The sequence below is a fragment of the Lithobates pipiens genome, unplaced genomic scaffold (genome assembly GCF_037356315.1).
Source record: "Lithobates pipiens isolate NorthernLeopardFrog02 unplaced genomic scaffold, aLitPip1_a1.2 Scaffold_8, whole genome shotgun sequence".
Taxonomy (NCBI): Eukaryota; Metazoa; Chordata; class Amphibia; order Anura; family Ranidae; genus Lithobates; species Lithobates pipiens.
This window is the reverse complement of record NW_027507903.1, coordinates 494,765,218-494,787,337: the sequence shown is the minus strand read 5'-3', so window position 1 is coordinate 494,787,337 and position 22,120 is coordinate 494,765,218. Positions and strand designations below refer to the sequence as shown.

At 41.7% G+C, this 22,120-nt stretch overlaps 1 protein-coding gene across 1 annotated transcript in view; it reads left to right on the top strand.

Annotated features, from left to right (window-relative positions):
• Positions 1 to 488: 488 nt before the first annotated feature.
• The window catches only part of LOC143962236 (E3 ubiquitin-protein ligase DCST1-like), a 46,927-nt gene continuing 25,295 nt past the window's right edge, over positions 489 to 22,120 (top strand). Inside the window, exons 1-15 of the mRNA XM_077471565.1 lie at positions 489 to 543; positions 4,947 to 5,099; positions 7,634 to 7,759; positions 9,137 to 9,211; positions 10,393 to 10,532; positions 14,290 to 14,470; positions 14,627 to 14,680; positions 15,775 to 15,896; positions 16,032 to 16,186; positions 18,046 to 18,145; positions 18,244 to 18,339; positions 18,496 to 18,622; positions 19,259 to 19,375; positions 21,484 to 21,626; positions 21,809 to 21,922. Coding sequence (XP_077327691.1) covers positions 489 to 543; positions 4,947 to 5,099; positions 7,634 to 7,759; positions 9,137 to 9,211; positions 10,393 to 10,532; positions 14,290 to 14,470; positions 14,627 to 14,680; positions 15,775 to 15,896; positions 16,032 to 16,186; positions 18,046 to 18,145; positions 18,244 to 18,339; positions 18,496 to 18,622; positions 19,259 to 19,375; positions 21,484 to 21,626; positions 21,809 to 21,922 — 1,758 coding nt within the window. The remainder of the gene's footprint in view (positions 544 to 4,946; positions 5,100 to 7,633; positions 7,760 to 9,136; positions 9,212 to 10,392; positions 10,533 to 14,289; positions 14,471 to 14,626; positions 14,681 to 15,774; positions 15,897 to 16,031; positions 16,187 to 18,045; positions 18,146 to 18,243; positions 18,340 to 18,495; positions 18,623 to 19,258; positions 19,376 to 21,483; positions 21,627 to 21,808; positions 21,923 to 22,120) is intronic.

Below are 22,120 nucleotides of genomic sequence, written 5' to 3'. Positions count from 1 at the left end.
TAAAATGGCGCTATTTTTGGCGGCGTTTTACTGCCGGATTTGTGGCGCATTTCAGCTGCTAGCGGGCGCTTTTACCCCCCCGCTAGCGGCCGCGAAAGGGTTAAACCGCCGGCAATACGCCGCAATAGCGACGTTTTGCCGGCGGTATTACAGCGCTGCCCCATTGATTTCAATGGGGAGCAGCGGTGGAGGAGCGGTAAACACACCGCTCCTTCACCGCTCCAAAGAAGCTGCTGGCAGGACTTTTTTCTGACATCCTGCCAGCGCACCGCTGTAGTGTGAAAGCCCTCGGGTGCAGCTTCTTTAGGGCGGATTGCAGGCGCTATTTCTAACGCTATAGCGCCTGCAAAATGCCCTGGTGTGAAAGGGGTCTAATGCTTAGCTGAGCCCCATCTCGATCCAGCAATGTCCACGAGAGTCTGAGGACTCGCACTCCTGATTGGCTTTTGGCAGCAGCTGATACCATTGGAGAAGCCAGTAGCGCAGGCATGGCACCCGAGGAGGATGGGGGCCACTCTGAGCAAAACCAGCTGCACACAGCAGGTAAGTATAACACGTTTGTTATTTTATTTTTTTTAAAACAAGACTTTACAATCGCTTTAACCACTTAAGGATCGGAAGGATTTGCCCCCTTAATGACCAGGCAATTTTTTGTGGTATGGCACTGCGTCGCTTTAACTGACAATTGTGCGGTCGTGCAACGCTGTACTCTAACAAAAGGGTAAAAGTTTGTCGCCATTCCACGAGCAAGTGCAATTTTGAAGCGTGACATGTTGGGTATCAATTTACTTGGTGTAACATTATCATTCACAATATAAAAAAAAAGAGCTAACTTTACTGTTGTCTTATTTTTTAATTCAAAAAAGTGTACTTTTTCCAAAAAAGAGGCTCGGCCCTTAACCACTCATAGAGAGTTATTTACTAAGGGACAGCAGCCCCCAGATCCTACACCACAATAGCAATGTGTTTTCCACAATTTGACAATCAGCAGATAAAGATACTCCAAATACCTGGTGTTAGCGCTTCAATCATCCCGGCGCCATGATTGTTATGGTGTCAGGATGATTGAAGCGCATTATTTCTATTATTACATTGTAATATGAAATTAAATCATTCAACTCACCATAATGCAGAATCAGTGGGAGCCCTGAGCGCGTCACTAGCCATGTTGCCTGCCATCAGATGCCCCCAGCAGAGTCCCTCCTCACATCTGGTGTCCATCAGAGCAGCCTTCCTCACATCTGGTGTCCATCAGAGCAGCCTTCCTCACATCTGGTGTCCATCAGAGCAGCCTTCCTCACATCTGGTGTCCATCAGCGGAGCCCCTCCTTACATCTAGTGTCCCCATCAGTCCTCCTAACATCTGGTGCCCCTCTGACATCTAGACTCTGACTGCGCCCCCCTGACATCCAGACTCACTGGCGCCACTGACATCAAGACAGACTGGCCCTCTCTGACATCCAGACAGACTGACCCCCTCTGACATCCAGACTGGCCCCCTCTGACATCCAGACTGGCCCCCTCTGACATGCACAGACACTGGCCCCCTCTGACATCCAGACTGGCCCCCTCTGACATGCACAGACACTGGCCCCCTCTGACATCCACAGACACTGGCCCCTGACATACCACTGGCCCCCGACATCCCGTCGTTGCCGCACGGAGAATTTGAACTGTGGCGCCGCCCACTGCTCTTCACACACACACACACACACACACACACACACACACACACACTGGCAGCGGGGGTGGGTGGTGCCACAGGTTCTCTATTGAAGACCATCTGGTCTTCTTAAAAATGGTGGCTGGCGGTGAAAAATGGGAAATTTGAATTACCTGGGACAAACCGAATTTCCCGGGACATTTCCCGGGACAAAATTAATTCGGGACAAATGTCCTAATCCCGGGAATGTCCCGGGAAATTCAGGACCATTGGCAACTATGTGAATATTATTCTCAGTATCTTTTTTTATTCTGTATGTATGGTGGCTACCCAGTATAATTTCTCCTATTCTGTGTATTGGATGAAATTCTCAGATCCCCACTATTCCTCTGTATGTGTGTTCTGTATGATCAGTGTCTGTAATGTCTACATGGACACTTTATGGCACCGCTTATAGATCCCTTGTATTCTGGATGTAATTCTCAGTATCTGTTCTTGTTGAATGCTCTGCACCACTTTAATCAGGCTAAATCAGGCTTGAGAAAGGAGTGCGGCCGTCACGTTATTCACGGCCAGCCAGCTAGAGAAACGCGTTGCATGTACAGTGACGTCATCACCCTTTGCCTGGATTCTAGTCTGCGTTCCAAGCCTCGCTTTGATGCCCATCCACCGCTGCCGGCCAGAAAAACATCAAACGGTGCTGGAGACGAGCACAGGAACGACCCATCCATCCCAGGGACTCACTGCACTGATGTTCCCTGTTGTATGGGACCTTATTTTGCCTGCTGTTCACTACAAGAATGTGAATGTTGCTACAACTACTTGTTAATTAATAAAACTGTTATACAGTCTGCACCCAGAGGTGCCTCTTTTTCTCGTTTGTTTCATGGGGCATAACTATAATTGACACTTTCCTGGCCAGCTTGGCCTGGTACCGGAGGAGAAAAATAAAAAAATAACAGATCTGCTGGCAGCATCAACTGTTGGTTTTAAGCCTGCATTCTGACTTAGCATTTCATAAACACATGCACAATCTCACAACTTCACCTGTGTTTGTGAAGCACACAAGGAAGAGTGTTACGCCAATGGCAATGATGGTTCCTATTGTAAATGTTACCCCAAACGCAGCCAAAAAGATGTTTGTTGCATAACAACATGTGCGTCAAGTGAGGTAAAATGCGCATTTAAAAAAACGCACAAAAATCGACACTCAAATAGGTATATGTACCTTTCCGCATTTGTCATGCTTAGAGCAAAAACACGCGCAAAAGTGCGGCAAGATTTTGTGCACAATCACAAAATGTAAAATTTTAATGTTCGAAATCTTGCAATTTCACAAAAACACACAAAAAACGTGCATTGTGCATTGCCAATCATTGTTAAAGGCCCCTCAAAAGGGGTCAAAATGCACAATGCTCAATAAGGTGGATGAGCTGATTTGCTGCATTTGTCTTGCTTAGGGCAGCTCACCGAAAATCAATGGCCTAGTTGTGTGATGCAAAAAATGCAAACAAAATGTGCAAAAACGCGGCACAATTTTGTTTTCGTTCACAAAGCGCAAAATGTTTACGCATCCTTAGCATTTTGTAAAACGCACACAATTTTGCGCAATTTTGTGCGTGTTTACGAAAGCACACAAAAAGTGCATTACACTTGCCTCGCCATTAATTGTTAGTGGCGCCCCAAATGCTGCAAAATGCTCAATGCTCGATGCTCAAAAAGACGCATGAGCTAGTTTGCTGCGTTTGTCTCACATAGGGCAGCCCACTGAAATCAATGCCCTATGCATTGGATGCAAAAATGTGCACAAACTTGCAAAGATGTGGCACAATTTTGCCCTATGCCCTTGAAACAAAAATGCACACAAAGTGCAAATTTGTAAAGACGCATGCAAAATTGAGAGATTTTGTGTGTGTTTACAGAAGCGCATGAAAAAAGCGGGTCGCGCTTGCCATTCATTAATGGCAATCCAAATGCTGCAAAATGCCCAAAGTTTGATGCTCAAGAAGCTACATAAGCTACTTTGGTGCATTTTTACCGCTTTTAGGACAGACCTTTGAAATCAATGTGCTCCCCTATGCATTTGATGCAAAAAAAAAAAAAAACACGCACACAAATGTACAAAAACACAGAACGATTTTGTGCACGTTCACAAAATGCAAAATGTGAATGACGTTTTAGCATTTCATGAAGCTTAGCAATGCAAAATCGCACGATTTAATATGTGTGAATGAAAACGCACAAAAACGCACATTGCATTGTTAATGGCACCAAAATGTCAAAACATGTGAAGTTTGATGTTCAAATAGGCTGCCCTATGCGTTTGATGCAAACATTTTCAAAAAATGTGCAAAAATGCATCACAATTTTGCACGCATTTTCCACATTGCAAAATGTGAATACAGCCTTGGCATTTTGTAAATGTTTACAAAACTGCGCAATATCACACATGCGTTTACAAAAACGTGTGCCGCGCGTGTGTTGTCATTTGTTGTTAATGTCCCCAAATGCGGTAAATTGTTCACTTGAAATCAATGGTCTGCCCTATATGTTTGGTGAAAAAACACACATAAACTCGCAATTTTGCACGCATTTACAAAATACTAAATGTGAATGCGGAATGAAATTACATTATGGGGGGGAAATGTCAAAGCGATAGTCAAACTGCCTCAATTCTGTACATGACCGGTGCTCTTTACAGGTATACAACTCCATCAGGAAAAAAAAAAAAAAAAGCTAAAATGTGTTTTTTTTTCCTGTTTCAAGCAGCTAAACCAATAAGCACAATTTTAACTGCATTTTGAAATCATAAAATCAAACCCTCCCCCTCCCCTGAAAAATAACTGCCATCACAGCTGTTATTTGATTTGTAGTTGCCATGGTGATCAACTGTCAACATGCAAGCTAACTGGTTTTGTTCGTTTGAAATCATCTCAATAAAGTTATTTGAAAAAAAAAAAAAAGCCCAGCCGTTGATGTCTTCTAAACGGCAGTTACAAACGGCAGTTACAAACGGCAGTTGGGAACGGCATATATAAACGGCTCTCCCAGCTGAGCTGTGCCATTTGTTGCAGTGGAGAGGGAGAGAAAGGAGTGCTAATAAAGAGCTCTGCAATAATTAATTGCTGATAGCAGAAATCAGTGCTAGGACTGATTATTATTATAAAGTTACATTAATATTATCATCAGATCTACCAGATATATTAGTATTTTGATAGATTACTAGTAGGAGAGGGAAAAAAAATGACACAGGAAAATAGACCAGACGCTGTCATTAATATAGAAAAGGAGGATGTGGTGCAGCCCACCACAAGGATCCAACCTGAGACAAAGCGCCATTGTGACGCAGACTCCACCAAACCCGGCGGCAAAAGGAAGAGGAAGAAGTCAGGACACAAAAAGAAGGCGCAGAAGGCAGAAAAACCCGCCAGTACAAGTAAGAGTTCAACCCTAAATATTCAGATTCACATTGAGAATATTTTCCTGCATATGTGACAGATATTATGACAGATGACATCATCACTTCCAACTGAAATGACACTTTAACCCTTTCATGACTGAGCCTATTCCTGACATTTTCTGTTTACAAGTGAAAATCTGTATTTATTGCTAGAAAATGACTTTGAACCCCCGAACATTATATATATATTTATTTATTTTTTAGCAGAGAATCAAATGGCGATTGCTGCAATATTTTATGTCACACAGTATTTGTGCAGCACTTTAAAAATGTTTTTTTTTTTCTTATTTATTTTAAAATGAATAAATTGTTTTAAAAAATAAAAATAAAAAAAATGATCGCTTTTATTGCTGTGACAAGGAATGTAAACATCCCCTGTGACAGTAATAGGTGGTGACAGGTGCTCTGTATGGAGGGATCTGGGGGTCTAACAGACCTCCCACCCCCCCTCTACACATCAAAGTATTCAGATCGCCGTTTTCGGTGATTCTGAATACTATAGCTTTTTTTAAAACTGGCGCCATTGGCAGCCAAGTAAACGGGAAGTGACGTCAGACTTCGCTTCTGTGTTTATGATCAGGACACCAGAATGAAGCCGCTTACGGCTTAGTTCCTGTATGTCCCTATATAAAAAATGTTAATTCCCCCTCTATGGGGAATATATATATATATATATATATATATATATATATATATATATATATATATATATATATATTTTTTTTTTCACCATAGAAAGGGAATTAACATTTATATATATATATAGAAAATTCCCATATTCATATTTTACTATATATATATATATATATATATATATATATATATGTATATATATATATATATATATATATATATATATATATATATATATATATAAATATTTATAAAATATATATATATATATATTCACCATAGCAAGGGAATTAACATTTATACATTTATATACATATATAACATTCCCATATTCATATTATATATATATATATATATATATATATATATATATATTATATGTAAAATATGAATATGGGAATGTTATATATGTATATAAATGTTAATTCCCTTTCTATGATGAATATATATATATTCCCATTGAGTGTAATATAGGGGGGTATTTAGAAATATTTTCCTGGTAATTTAGTGATACATTACATGATTACTTCCAGCTGACAGTTTATTTTTAAATTTTCTCGTTTTTTTTTGCTTCTCCCGTAACCCCAGAGCTGGGTGTTGTACAACACACTGACATTGCCTGCACTGTACACCCCATATACAGGACAACGGCTGTGCAGGTTGTTATTTCTACAAATTACAGCTCACACATTTTTTTTTTTAAGAATAATGTGCTAAGCATGGCTTAAAATAGATACAAGTGCTTAGACTTCATTCACCCGGCTGTAAAAAAAATAAATAAATAAATAAATAAAAATACATTTTGTATTTTATTTCCGGATCTGAACGCAGCTGCATTGTCTTCAATGTAGACATTCACAGGGGTGTGTGAACATGCCCTGCGTTCAGATCTCTAACATGGAATCCAAAAAATCTGGACATCCTGGGAGGGATTTACTAAAACTAGAGCACACCAGTGTAATTCATCGTGTGATTTTACAGTTCAAAATTGCAAGGCACTTCGCACCCTATATGTGCCTATGGAACCGTTCAAAACGTCACAACCCCGACTTGCACCGATTTGAAAAAAAGTTCTTGCATCATTTTTGGTGCGGTGTGCATTGACATCAGGCATGAAATCACACAGATGTCGGCAAGCCGCCCTGACCGTTGGCTTTCAAATCGCTCTGAAGTAGTCGCATCTGGTGTGAACAGGGGCTTATTATCAAAGCTTCATTGAACAAGCTAAAGTTGGAAGGCGATTGGCTACCATACACAGCTACACCAGATTCACCGGTTTTAGTAAATCTCCCCCCCCCCCCTCACTATATATACACACCTATGCCAGAAGTATTGGGAAAAAAAAGAACCAGGACAATTTTATGCAACTATTTACTGATCATTGTGCAGGAACTTGTTTATTTGCATGTGAATGTAAGCCTTATAAAGAAAATTGCTAGAAGGCAGGCTGGTATTGCAGGACAGACTCGGGATGTCTCTTCTGCAATAGAAGATTGGAAGCCATACTGTACCTGCTAGGAATCTTCTGATTGTAACACAGGCAACTGCAGCCCTCCAGCTGTTGTGGAACTACAAGTCCCATCATGCCTCCGCCTGTCATGCTTTTAACTGTCAGTCTTGCAATGTCTCTGGGATGTGTGGTTGCAAGTCTCCAAAGCATTACAAGACAGACAGTTACAAGCATGACACGCAAGAGGCATAATGGGACATGTAGATCCACAGCAGCTGGAGGGCCACAGTTGCCCACACCTGCTTATACTGGACCCCTAAAGGGAACCTGATACAAAACTAAACACCTTTGATAGAAAATTCTTAAATAGAATAGAAGAATCAATGAAATGTTCTAACAATTATCTCTCTTTTTTTTTTTTTTTTAGGTTTGAAACGATTTGCAGACTTTGCTTTTCCCTCATTTCTCACCAAATTCCTATTTGGGGAAATAAATGATTTTAAATTAGCAAAGTTCTTCCTTGGATTTGGCATCGGAAGCTTGATGGGAGTGGGTAAGAATATAATTCATTTCTTAAACTTATTTATAGTGGAACATATGCATAGTTTTCATATCTCTTAGATTTTCAGGGACTGCCCCAGGTTTTTTGTATTTGTTCTTGCTGCTGATTTTTGGACCTGCGATGATATGTATGGCATGTTCAGATATAATAGTTGGGCAGCAGTGTCCCTGAAAATGATCCTACATGGACCAGTCACTACAAGGTCAATACTAAATTAAGGCTAGCTGATTAAAAAAAGATGCACCTTTATGGTGGCCTGTGTATTCAAACTCCTCTGCTTTGCTGATTCTGGCCACTGCAGGTTTTGAACATCCGGCAGAAAAAGTCAGATTGAGCTTTTCATCGTATATTCCAATTGTGTGTACGCTCCATTGGACTTTTTACGTCAAATTCTGATGGACCTAGAAATAGAACATGTTCTAAATATTTCCGACGGAACCAATTCCTATTGGGAAAACCACTCTTCTGTATGCTGTTCCGACGGACCAAAAACAACGCATGCTCTGAAGCAAGTACGAGATGGAAGCCATTGGCTACTGGCTATTGAACTTCCTTTTTCTAGTCCTGTCGTACATGCTGTACATCACCGCGTTCTTGACGGTCGGACTTTGGTGTGATTGTGTGTACGCAAGACAGTATCAATGAAATTCCATCGGAACTCCATTGGAAAAACCTTCAGAGTTTATTCCGATGGGAAAACCGGTCGTGTGTACAAGGCATAAGGTGTGTGAATATCTGCTGCCCCCTCCACATGCTGTTGTGTCTTCTGCCAGCTTGCACCCCACTATAGGGCAGGGCTCTTCAAACTGTGGCCCTCCAGTTGTTCAGGAACCACAATTTCCATCATGTCTGTGAATGTCAGAGTTTTACAATAGCTCATGGGATGTGTAGTTCCGCAACAGCTGGAGGGCCGTCATTTGAAGATCCCTGCTATAGGGCATAAATCCCGTTTAGAAGAGACCACATCGTGGAGATGGGGAGCCGGCATTCAGACACCTGAGGTTTGGAATACCTGCAGTGGCCAGCAAACCAGAGGAGTATGAAGACATGGGACAGGCTGGCCATACTGTAGTATTAACCCCGTAGTGACAGGGTCACTTTAAAATTTTGACCATTATGCATATAATGGGGTTGATTTACTAAAACTGAATCACTCGGAATCTGGCACAGCTCTGCATAGTAACCAATCAGCTTCTAACTTCAGCTTGTTCAGTTAAGCTTTGATGATAAAACCTGGAAGCTGATTGGTTTCTGTGCAGATCTGTACCAGATATTGCACTCTCCAGTTTTGGTAAATCAACCCCAATGAGTGTCTGTTCTGTATTCATTTTGATAATTGACCATGTTCTCCTTTGTTCTCTTCAACAGCCATCTACCTCTCGCTGATTGACGGACTAAAACTGCCATATGGAATAAAATTGCCAATTTTATTCTTTCTAGCAGGTATGTATCTACATTATACATTTATCCTCATTCATGTCTGATACGCAAAATAAAATGACAGTTAAAATATTTTTGGTTTTGGAAAGGGTTAGAATCAATGACAGGTTCTTCTATCTATGTGTCTCCCTACTATTAGTACTCCCATATATAATTCCCCTTATTTCCTGTCCGGGTCACCACTGTCCCAAGAACTAAAATGGCCCCTTTCACACGGTGTGGACTCCGGTTGTGATCCGCTTGCTCAGCAGGGGATCTGTCCGCTGATCCCCCGCAAAGTAGGAGGATGACATGTCCATGTCCGATCTACAGCCTGCTCTACGGCCCGCTCTGCTCTATGAGAAGTTGGATGTAAATGGCCCGGCTGTCCGTTTACCCCCGACTGCCCTCCAATCCAATACGCCCCAGGTAGGGAATGGATCCTCTTCCTTTTGTTTTTGGTGGATCGGAGGGGAGGTAGGCCGGTGTAAACGGACAGTAAAGGCCATTTACACCCGCTGCTCCAGAGAGCAGATTGGAGGGTGCCTGAAAAATGGACTGACAGGCCCAATCGGAACGCTAAGAAAGGGGCCGAATGAGGGAAAATCTCTAAGATAGCAGTAGCAGCCTGGCAAAGACTCAGCCTTGTTGGGGAGATTTCAGGGGAAATCTCCCCAACAAAGAAACTTCCAGCAATAAAAAACCCAGAAGAAGAATCCTCCTTTTCTTACCTTATCCCAAATTTAAAAAAATGTTTTGGCTGAAGTTCTATTTTAATTATCATTTTTTGTACCCCCCATGACAATGTAATTATACCTATAACCTGTTTTTCTTTTGTTTGCCTCTTTAGTTACTTGTGCTTGTGGGTGGGGCTTATCCATTTTTTTCAAGTGCTCCACCCTGCTCATGCTGCCCGGCGTCGTGGGACAGGAAGGACGTGCATTAATACTCGTCTTAGTTATCGCCGGTATATATGCAGGTAAGTATTAGACTGATTACTGTGTGTTCTTACATAGAGGGACAATGGATCTCACTTTCACCAACTGTTCACTACAGGTGAATCTTTCTGGTACTTTGTTTTAAATGCAAGTGATTGATTCACCACTACTGAATGTTTACTGAAAGTGACTTCACCTCTTTCTAAATATGCCCTAATGTGTTATAATAAAATATCTCATTCTCTTCATTTTTTATGATTCCTACAGGTCCATTAGCCAATATCCAGAACAACGGTTGGGAGACGGTACGTTCGATTGGCTGTACAGCAGAACTTCAGATTAACAACACTAAGCTGCTGTGGAAGATGATGTCAACACCAGTGAAAAGTATCCTAAAAAATATTGTAGTAAGTACACATATCTCATACTAACATGGGTAAACATGCCGTAGACACACAATCAGTAGACATGTGCAGAGTAAAATATTTTGTTTCGGAATTTTGTTTTCGTCCGAAAACTTAATTTATTTAGTTACTCCCGAAATTCGTTTTTATTTATTTCGTTTTTCGTTCAAAAATTGCATTCGTCCGAAAATCCACATGAATTACGGTCGAATCTGTCTTTGAAGGCTTATGGTGTCTGTCCAATGTATAAAGAAGATCGACGGAGCTAGTATATAGCATACTTTAGAACCCTATTAAAGTCTATGGGACTCCAACGTTCAAAATCTAAAGTGCTAATTTTAAAGGCTAATATGCAAGTTACTGTCCTAAAAAGTGTTTGGGGACCGGGGTCCTGCCCCAGGGGACATGTATCAATGCAAAAAAAGTTTTAAAAACGGCCGTTTTTTCGGGAGCAGTTATTTTAATAATGATTAAAGTGAAACAATAAAAGTGTAATATTCCTTTAAATTTCGTAGGGGGGGAGGTGTCTATAGTATGCCTGTGAAGGGGCGCATGTTTCTGGTGCTTAGAACTGTCGCTGCACAAAGTGTCATTTATGCAGGAAAAAAAGTCCTTTAAAATCACTCGCAGCTATTATGAATTGTCGGCTCCATAATACAGAGAACACTCATTGAAAGTCATTGATAAAAAAATAAATAAATAAATAAATTTAAAAAAAAGCGTGGGGGTCCCCCAAATTCAATTACCAGGCCCTTCAGGTCTGGTATGGATATTAAGGGGAACCCTGCCTCAAATTTAAGAAAAAACTTGACGTGGGGTTCCCCCTAAATATCCATAACCAGACCCTTCAGGTCTGGTATGGATATTAAGGGGAACCCCACGTCAAATTTAAAAAAATTTGACGTGGGGTTCCCCCTAAAAATCCATACCAGACCCTTTATCCGAGCACGCAACCTGGCAGGCCGCAGGAAAAGAGGGGGGGACGAGAGAGCGGCCCCCCCTCCCTCCTAAACCGTACCAGGCCACATGCCCTCAACATTGGGAGGATGCTTTGGGGGTCTGTGACCCCTCAAAGCACCTTGTCCCCATGTTGATGAGGACAAGGGCCTCATCTCCACAACCCTGGCCAGTGGTTGTGGAGGTCTGCGGGCAGGGGGCTTATCAGAATCTGGAAGCCCCCTTTAACAAAGGGACCCCCAGATCCCGGCCCCCCCCTGTTTGAAATGGTAAGGGGGTACAAAAGTACCCCTACCATTTCACAAAGAAAGTGTAAAAAATGGTTAAATAAAACAAACACACTTTTGAAAAATTCCTTTATTAAAAATAAAAAAATAAAAAAAAGATTCCAGCGGCGGTAATCCACTCTTGCTATCCAGCGACGGACGATCATCTCTCCAGCGATGGCTCATCTCTCCAGCGCAGCGATCCATCCTTCTTCTGTCTCCTGAAGGAGACACTACAGGCATTCCGGCGGGTTGACGTTTCTTATATACGGTGGGCGGGGCCACCCGTCACCTGACCCCGCCCCTCTGACGCAAGGGGAAACCCGGGGTTCCCCGTGACGTATGGGTGACCCCGCCCCCCTCTGATGTAACGGAAGCCTGTGTTACATCAGAGGGGTGCGGGGTCACCCATACGTCACGGGGAACCCCGGGTTTCCCCTTGCGTCAGAGGGGGGCGGGGTCAGGTGACGGGTGGCCCCGCCCACCGTATATAAGAAACGTCAACCCGCCAGGAAAGCCTGTAGTGTCTCCTTCAGGAGACAGAAGAAGGATGGAGGATTCGCTGCGCTGGAGAGATGATCGTCCGTCGCTGGATAGCAAGAGTGGATTACCGCCGCTGGAATCTTTTTTTTATTTTTTTATTTTTAATAAAGGAATTTTTCAAAAGTGTGTTTGTTTTATTTAACCATTTTTTACACTTTCTTTGTGAAATGGTAGGGGTACTTTTGTACCCCCTTACCATTTCAAACGGGGGGGGCCGGGATCTGGGGGTCCCCTTGTTAAAGGGGGCTTCCAGATTCTGATAAGCCCCCCGCCCGCAGACCTCCACAACCACCAGCCAGGGTTGTGGGGATGAGGCCCTTGTCCTCATCAACATGGGGACAAGGTGCTTTGAGGGGTCACAGACCCCCAAAGCATCCTCCCAATGTTGAGCGCATGTGGCCTGGTACAGTTCAGGAGGGAGGGGGGCCGCTCTCTCGTCCCCCCCCTCTTTTCCTGCGGCCTGCCAGGTTGCGTGCTCGGATAAAGGGTCTGGTATGGATTTTTAGGGGGGACCCCACGTCAATTTTTTTTTAAATTTGACGCGGGGTTCCCCTTAATATCCATACCAGACCTGAAGGGTCTGGTTATGGATACTTAGGGGGAACCCCACGTCAAATTTTTTCTTAAATTTGAGGCAGGGTTCCCCTTACTATCCATACCAGACCTGAAGGGCCTGGTAATTGAATTTGGGGGACCCCCACGCTTTTTTATTTATTTTTTTTTTTTTTTTTATCAATGACTTTCAATGAGTGTTCTCTGTATTACGGGAGCCGACAATTCATAATAGCTGCGAGTGATTTTAAAGGACTTTTTTTCCTGCATAAATGACACTTTGTGTAGGGACAGTTCTAAGCACGGGAAACATGCGCCCCTTCACAGGCATACTATAGACAACCCCCCCCCCCTATGAAATTTAAAGGAATATTACACTTTTATTGTTTCACTTTAATCATTATTAAAATAACTGCTCCCGAAAAAACGGCCGTTTTTAAAACTTTTTTTTGCATTGATACATGTCCCCTGGGGCAGGACCCGGGTCCCCAAACACTTTTTAGGACAGTAACTTGCAGAATCTTTTTTCTCTGTCGAATATTTTCTCTATATAATCTTGGACTAATAGAGGTAAGGTTAGGCACATTCAACCACAGGTTCTATAGACACAGATGTTGTCAGAGTCATGTCGAATCTCCTATTCTATATCGAACTGTTGTAACAATGAAAACGAAAATAAAGCATTTATTTATGTCGGATCTTTCGTTTTTCGGATTTTGTGCTTTCGTTATCGTTTGTCAAAACGAAAACGAAAATAGCTGAAATTCGGACGAAAATGCATTCGGACGAAAACAAATGCACATGTCTAACAATCAGCACCATACTGACACAATCAGGAACATGCCATGGAAACACAACGGATATCATATGGACACAATCATGACCACTCCATAGAAACACAACCCATATCATACACACACCATCAGGGCCATGCCATAGTAACACAATCAATATCATACTGTCACAGTTAGGAAAGTCACTTGCAGGACAAAACACTGCACAATTCTGCTTGCCAATGAGGGAGCAGTAAGGGAGCTGGCCAAGCCAGTGGGGGAATGATGCTATTGGAGCAGGTGTGTGGTCTCTACCAACCCTAGTGTTGGGAAGCTGCCACCTATTTTGTTCCAACACATTGCGGTGCAACACATGTGCTTTCCAGTGTGTTGAGGGTCAAGTGCATCGGGTGAAAAATGGGTGTGTACCCTGACCCTATAGTGCCTAAACCATGTGTTGTTGTCAAGCGCATTTAGGGTTCATTCACACCATGGCATATTATTGCCAAACCCAGAGCAGATCTTCCCATGTCTGGCCAGTAAAGTCATTTTCTTAACACGGTCCTAGTATATTCATTCCACAGACTTTAATTTAGGGTGTCTTTCATTTGGGGGGTACAAAATAACTAAAGACTGGAATCTAAACATGTTCTCTATTATGTTTTCTAGAAAGAAACTAGAAAATTTAACAACATTGGAACAGAAGTGAAGTCTTCATTTGCAGACACCAAAGAAGAAGTGGAGGGTAAAAAGGGGTATGATATTAAGAAAGAGGAACAGCTGCTAAATACGAAAAGGACAACAACAACGCAGAAAAAATTTGATATAAAAACTATGTTGCGCTGTGAATGTAAGTATGAGGAGATCTCTTGAAATTGGTAAAATTTTTATCTCGACACCATACTGTGGAGATACCAAGTCATCTTAAGAATTAAAAATATTGAAATAACATTTCAAAAAAATGTATTAATTTCTCAAAAAACTTTGTCTTTCTCTTTCTTTACAGATATCATCTCCCTTGGTGTCAGCAAATGTGAAGAATGGTTTGAAATTAAGCATGGTGAGTGCATGAGGGCAATTGCATTGCCCCTCCTAAACGACCTCCTGTGCTTACCCATGAAACTTTCCATTCTCTGTTCCATTTTAAACAGTAAGTACTTTTTCCAGTGACATAATATTTATCTTTAAAAATGTAATTTAGACATTAACCAGAGCAACATTTACACCTGTATACCCCTTGTGGACCACAGCAATGTTTACATTTTAGCTATTGGCCTATTGATTCCAAGATATCTTTGCCATTACTTACAATAGCAAATTAGTATAAGATTTTTTTTTTTGTGTGTGCAATGTTTGTTATGGGAGTAGGAGTAGAGTAGATCCCCTCCTGAATTGGAGCCGAATGGATGTCAGTTTTTTTACATTTGTACCCATTCAGTTTGTGCCCAGCGGACCTGTGACAGCTATTTGGGTGTCTGGGTATAAACCAACTCTGATGTCAGTTTAGATCAGGCTACCTCTGATCTTAGGTCCAGAAAAATGGAAAAAGGAGACAGCCTTTTCCTTTTTTTTTTGTCCAGACCTGTACAAACTTGGAGGTAGGTGGGTGTAAACAGACATCTGCCTGTCCATAGGGCTGCATGGAATTTCCGATCAGGCCCACTTGAAAAACTGATCAGAACACCTGTGTGAACGGATCCATACTTGCAAGGCTGCTGTAACTGACATTATATGTAAATGAAAGGTCGCCCTTTTATCATCTGTAGATAAACAAGTGAAGTTACAATGAAGCAAAGATAACATTGCTACATCCAGCAATTTGGAATCGCAAATTGTACTGCACACGCGGGTTTGTGTGCCGTCTATTTTTAATGGCACCTAAATGGCGGTGCGATTTTGCTGCAATAGAATCGGATTGGATGTCCATTGACACCCACTGCTCCATAGAGGAGACTGGAGGGTCCGATGTGGTCTGCCTGAAAAAATGAACCTGATAGCTCCTCCAATGTGAAAGGGCCCTTAGGTTTTACTAAACTAGACATAGTTATCAGCTTCCAGTACAACATATTGATCTGTAAAAGAAATAACATACGTCTGTTGACAGTGTCTTCTATAATTTGTATTTCACGATGGATCATTTCTTTCTTTTTTTAGTCGGAGAATCGTGGTGCAAGAAACGTATTCCTATTGAAGATCACTTTGGAGAGGTATACGATCAAGCCAACTCGGCCGTAACCAATGTGGGCAGTGGAATTTCCAGCAAACTGATCACAGAAGTAAGTGTGTTAGCTAAAGCTCTTTGCATGGGTAATGCTCATTAACCCTTCTTCTGGAGTTTTTTTTTTTTTTTTTAACAGTAGGACCAAGTGTTTCTATCATATGTTTTACTTAACTCCCTTTTATCTAAACAGAAGGAAGACGATGTTGGTGCAGGAGAAAATCTAGGCAAGATAAGTATGAAGGACAAGATCTTAGCAGCCGTTGAAAGGAGAGGTGCCATATTGCAAGAATTTACAGCTTTCCTGAAGGGCATCCTTGTGCTCACCTTCATCTTCATCTTCTACACGTAAGTAAGCCATAAACTTTCTAAAAGTGTCTCTGTACACAATAACTAGGGATTACCACACATGATAATTGGCAGGGAGTCTTCAGTTAAACATTTCAAACTGACTTTGGCGAGATATAAGAAGTAAACAAGAAGAACAAATATCTGATATACAGCAACATATCGGTTCTTAGGCTTGGTGGCTGCATTTGTTTTCATTTTTCACACTTAGAACATTATTTGTAAGTACAGCTGAGTACCTTTTAATTATGAGATTTATGGGTTCTTTGTCACTTGCTACACACTGACCTAAAATCTCAAAAATATTATCAGCTTTCTTTGCTGTTAACTATTGAACAGCTCTCTCCCCCAAGTAATGGAGATTAGGTGAGGCAAGGTATGTGTACTTAGAAAATTAGAAAAGCAGCTTAGGGTGACAATGCTGCTCCATTATATTTAAATTATAGCAAGTGAGCATTGTCAGCCCAGGAGAGAAAAATGGTTACAGGCAGGATTGGCTATTGAAAATAAAGCTAAAAAACACAAATGCAGCCATCACATCTACAGATTGATAAGCTGTGATATATTACACTTTTGTTCTTGGGTTTAGATATATTTTAAAGTCTAAGGCAGCCCATAGATAATGTGATTTTCTTGTCTGCAACCACGGATTGCAGGAAAGAGAATTGCTTAACTCCCCCACAATCAGTGTTGAGGGAAAGGAATCCCATCTGCAGTGCTATTGTGTTGTCCCAACGGGGGAGGGGGGGGCCATGGAGAGTCATTCCTACTGACAGAACACAATGATCGTTGCTAGTGGCTATATTTGCATGATAGACATCTGACATGCTGGTTGTACCCAAATCTATCAATGGATTGATGGGTACAATCTGTATGCTCATACACGGATTCAATTTTGCCTGGTCCCTGGTGAATTGGTTGAGATTCAAACCATCTATGGCTGGCTTAAAGTGACTCTAAAATTTGTAATTTAAAAAAAATATTTTTTATACCCACCTGCTTTAGGCAATGGTTTTGCACAGAGCAACCCTGATCCTCTTTTTTTTTTGGGTCTCCCGTTGGTGGCCCTGGCTCCTCCCTCCTGCCCCCCCAATAACAAGCTTCGTGCTATGGGGGGCACTGGAGCAGGCTTATTCCCGAGCCACCCTCCTGTGAATGAACATTGTCCATTCACACACAGAGTGCAGCTCGGCCCCACCCTCCACACTCTTCATTAACTCTACAAAATATAAACATGATCTCTTGCGGTGAGGCTGCACCTACACAGCAAGAGCTGGTTACTCATTTAGGTAGGTCTAGGGCAGTGGTTCTCAGGCCATTGACTCTGATTTAAAGCACCTGTGCAAGATAAAGGAAAACCTGCAAACATGGCCTGTTGGGGGTACTTGAGGACAGGATTGAGAACCACTGGTCTAGGGGACATAAAAAAAATCAATATACTCCGCCGTGGAGCTTGAAGTTTAGATATGCATATTTTTACCAGGTCACATTGACATAGCTTGGAACAATATAAGTATGCATATTTCATACCTGGCTGATACCCATAGAAGCTGGAAATCACGGCAGAAGTAACTGCTACTACAGCGATTGTCGCTAGCTTCCAGTTCCCTTGCCAAGCAGCTGCTTTGCTGCTTAGTGAACATTGGAGGTCTCTCACTGGGCATGGCTGCTATTAGGAAAACACTTGAGGGCTCTTTGATTGGGGCGAGGTGGAGATCATGACAACGTAAACATTAATGGCTCCTAGTTAATAAACAGAAGACACTTTTTTTAGGATTGGAAGGAGTATACATACATCCATTTTTATCAGATAATTTGTACATGTCAGTTCATCTTACAAATATCTTTTACCTTTACAGGGCCTTCAACTACATCAAGCTGTACAATACGGACATCCGACACGACAACTTGTACTTGACCACTCACTTTAGACAGATTGATACAAGACGTAGGAAACAAGTAAGTAATTCTACATCTATATCTATGGCTCTGATCATTCAGTTTGAATTTAAACTTGAATCAAGAGATTAACTGATTTTCCTATTTTGTCTTTGCAGAAGAAAAGATATTTACTGCCAATGAGGAAAGAAGAGATTTCAAAATTAATTGTGCCTTTTAATCTCAAAATCCAAGCATCAGAGATGGCATTAATAGTGAGTACACTGTACAGTTATTAAAAAAAAAATATATATATATATATATATATATATATATATATATATATATATATATATATATATTATTCTTTCTATTTTGGGTATTGTACTGAAATTTTAAATCTGACTGTTGTCTTCTTCTCTTTTCTACAGAGATCGGACATATGCATATGTGTCATACTCGTAGGAGTTCTTATTCTCCTATTAATGTTCGACGGGATCCTCTTCCACATACTAGATATAATAAGGAAGCATTCATATATTTCCTACGTCTTTGCAAGTAAGTATCTCCTTTCCTCATAAGGGGATGGCAATATCACAGGTCACTTTATCCATGGGTAGCACAAATTGCATACATACCGTATGTAAGTTTAGTTTTTGGCTGGGTGGTAGTCAGCCTAATTTTTGATTTGTATAGTTGTGCATTTGGTTTCTCTCTAAGCTCAGTGAGGTTGCAGTTTAAATATTAATATTACCCCCAGGTATCCTATTAGGAGGGCCAGGCTGCTGGGGCATGATGGGGGAGGGTATAAATATTTTGGGAGGCCATGTACTTGCTCACTTGCCTCAGGCTAAATCCTACAAGTTGCTTGTGGACTGTTTATGCTGCTGGGCCCAGAAGCCTGATTGGGGCCTAGCATGCGCTGGGTGAACTACCCTACACACTTGGCCTCGGAGATTCACCAGCTGGGGAAGCTGACAGCTCTTAAGGTTTGGCTGCTGATTTATATTGATGCTCATTAGAGTCCCAACTGTGGCAGAGCCTGGGGGGGGGGGGGGGCTGGCATTATTATGAAGCATACAGAATGATATTCCTAATTGCAGGGCCAGAGAGACTAAATATATTACAGATAAAGGTCATATCTTTTACTCAAAACTTGTCACCTTGTTCTAATCTTGCATATTCTCTCAACAGGCAATCACAAACTGGAGGTCGAGGTGGGAGGAGACACCTTGATGGCGAATTTATTAAGAAGAACAGTTGGCATTCTAAATTCCACATCAAATACATTTGAGACCAGCAGCAATGAAAGTAAGTATGCAAATATTGACTTGCCCTGTTAGAATTTTGCAGACACTAGAGGAAGAAAGGCTGTTGCACGCCAACGACTCCATTTGAGGGCAGAGTATTTAAAGTGGGTGTTAACCCACTTTGCCAACTTTACATAATCCTCCTTGTTCCCTAATGACAGGAGCTCCTGTCTTTGTGTTTTATAAAAAACAAATGCCTCCTTTACCGTACTTCAACGCAGCTCTCCATGATCATGGCTCTCGCCTCTGCCCGGCTGCAGATGCAGTGGGCAATGCTAAGATTCTCCCACTGATTACAGCCAGATTGCTAAGAGGAGAAGAGAGCCAGCCGGTCACATGATCGCAGGGAGTTGCTCTGAATATACCGGACAGGAGGCACTTTTTTTCATAAAACACACAGACAGGAGCTCCTGAGTTGCGGGGTTGGGCACTGTCACAGGAGCCAACAGGCAGGGAGGGGGGTGAGAGGACAGAGGAGAGACAGGAGAGCTGCGGATGATGAAGGCATGTATGCTGACCACAGTGTCAGGGCTCAGCTGCCTTTATATACCATGGTCAGCGTACAGAGGGGAGGGTAGTAACTGGCAGGATCAGACAAGTATTTTTCAGGTGATACAGGGGGACAAATGACACAGCATAAGCACTGTGCTGTTTAACATGCTTTAAGGCTCCATGCACACTGGAGCTCATAAACTGCAGTTTATTGGAGTTTGGGTGTTTTTTTTAAAGCCGATAAACTCCACTCTATGTTAGCTTATGTGTCCATGCACACATGGATATTTTTTAGATTTAATGAGCAGTGCAATTTATGGGCTTTTGTCTGAACTCCAGAAATTTGCGTTCAAAGTGCTGTTTTTCACCGCCAAAAAACGTCAACCTCCGATAAATGCTCATAAACACGCGTTAATTAGTGTTCGGCGTTCTATTTTTTCGATGCATTGTGGGAGTTTGGAATTTTATTTATTATTAAAAATGCCCATAAACGCGAGTACAAAATGCTGTTAAAAGCACCTTTTTCAACCAGCGTTTTCTGCCAGCAATCTGGCGTCCAGAAAAAAGCTTTTTCGAGCTTCAGTGTGCATGGAGCATAAAGGGACAGGATATTTTTTTTTGTATTTTTTTTTTTTTTTAGGTTACCAAACACTTTAACCTCCTTAGCGGTAATCCCGAGTCTGGCTCGGGTTGGAATTTTAATTACAATAGCGGTAACCCCGAGCCAGACTCGGGCTTGCACCGCTCGATGCAGGGGAGGACACAGGTAACGTTACTTACCTTGTCCCCTGGATCCAGCGATGTCCTCCGCGCTGTGTGATCGAGCCGTCCTGCGCTCGATTCACAGTGCCGAATGCCGCCGATCTCCGTTCCCTGCGACGTTACGACGCACGGGAGCGGAGAACGGCGGCAAATTCAAAAATGTAAAAAGACACAAAACACACACAGCACTGTAATCTTACAGATTACAGTGCTGTAGTAAAAAATACACACCCCTTTGTCCCTAGTGGTTTGTGCAATGCCCTGCATGCACTTTTATATTATAAATACTGTTTTTTACTGCTTGGAATTTGGAGATTGTCCATAGCAACCAAAACATGTCCCTTTTTCATTTTTTTTTGGATTTGATTACATTATTGAATAATTTTTATTATTCTTTATTATATTATAAACTTTATCATACCCGGGATGTCCGCTAGACTCTGGTTTGAAGAGATTTCAGAGCGTTATTCCTAAGAATTACAGGACTACAAAATAAAAGCCAGATTTCCATGCAAAATAATTGTACCGCTTTCAGCACCTTATTCCAGACTGAATCATACCGCCAGGGAGGTTAATAGAAATCAGCTTTAGTAGAAAAGCCTCCCCTTGCCAGCATGCTACAAAGAAGGAGCCTTGCTCTTTATGTGGAAGCAGTGGTCTCCTTGCAGAGGTCTAACAAACCCTTTGTGAGTTACTCTACAAATTTATGTAGAAAAGAGAGTGGCTAGAATCTGCAAATCTGCTGCTACAGCTCATTTTAGATTTAGCAAATACAAACTTAGTGGACATTTATTATATCTGTATATATTTTATAATTCTTGATTGTTCTAATTTGTTGTAATCTCTTTCCCATAGTGTGCCTTCTGAGACCAACTAAGCTGACATTCTGGGATTACGCCATAACCTGTCTACCCATAGTTGGACGAATTCTGTTTGCGTTCCTTCAAGTTTACTTAAATCGCCTGCGCCGGGTCATAGCATCCTACTACTATCCAGAGGTAAGTCTCATATAAAAACTTTAAGGGCCCATTTACACCTCTCTGGTGAGTTGGGGTAATGTGTGTAAAACCCATTTTAACGTACCCAACAATCATTATGTATGTAATCACTTAGTGCCATTAGATCTTTAAATGTGTTTGAACGTCTTTTCTGATCGTTTCCTTTTTTTTCCCCCCAACAGAGAGAGAAAGAGAGGATCGTCTGCCTTTATAATGAACAACTTCTGAAGCGGGCCATCTATGCTGAAGTCAAAAGGAAGCAAATACTGAATAAAGTCCGTATGAAGCAAATTAATGTAAGTAAAACTACTACATTGACATTAGCACTGAGTCCCCCATTTCTCCTTCAGCTATTTACTGACTGGCCAGGAAATAGATTGCTCTTAGCTTACTACTATCGGCCATTTCAGTGTCTCTGGCCATGTATATTGTAATCATGATCTGCATACTTAAAACAGATCAGCAACAGTCTGAACATCAACCTTTTCAAAAGG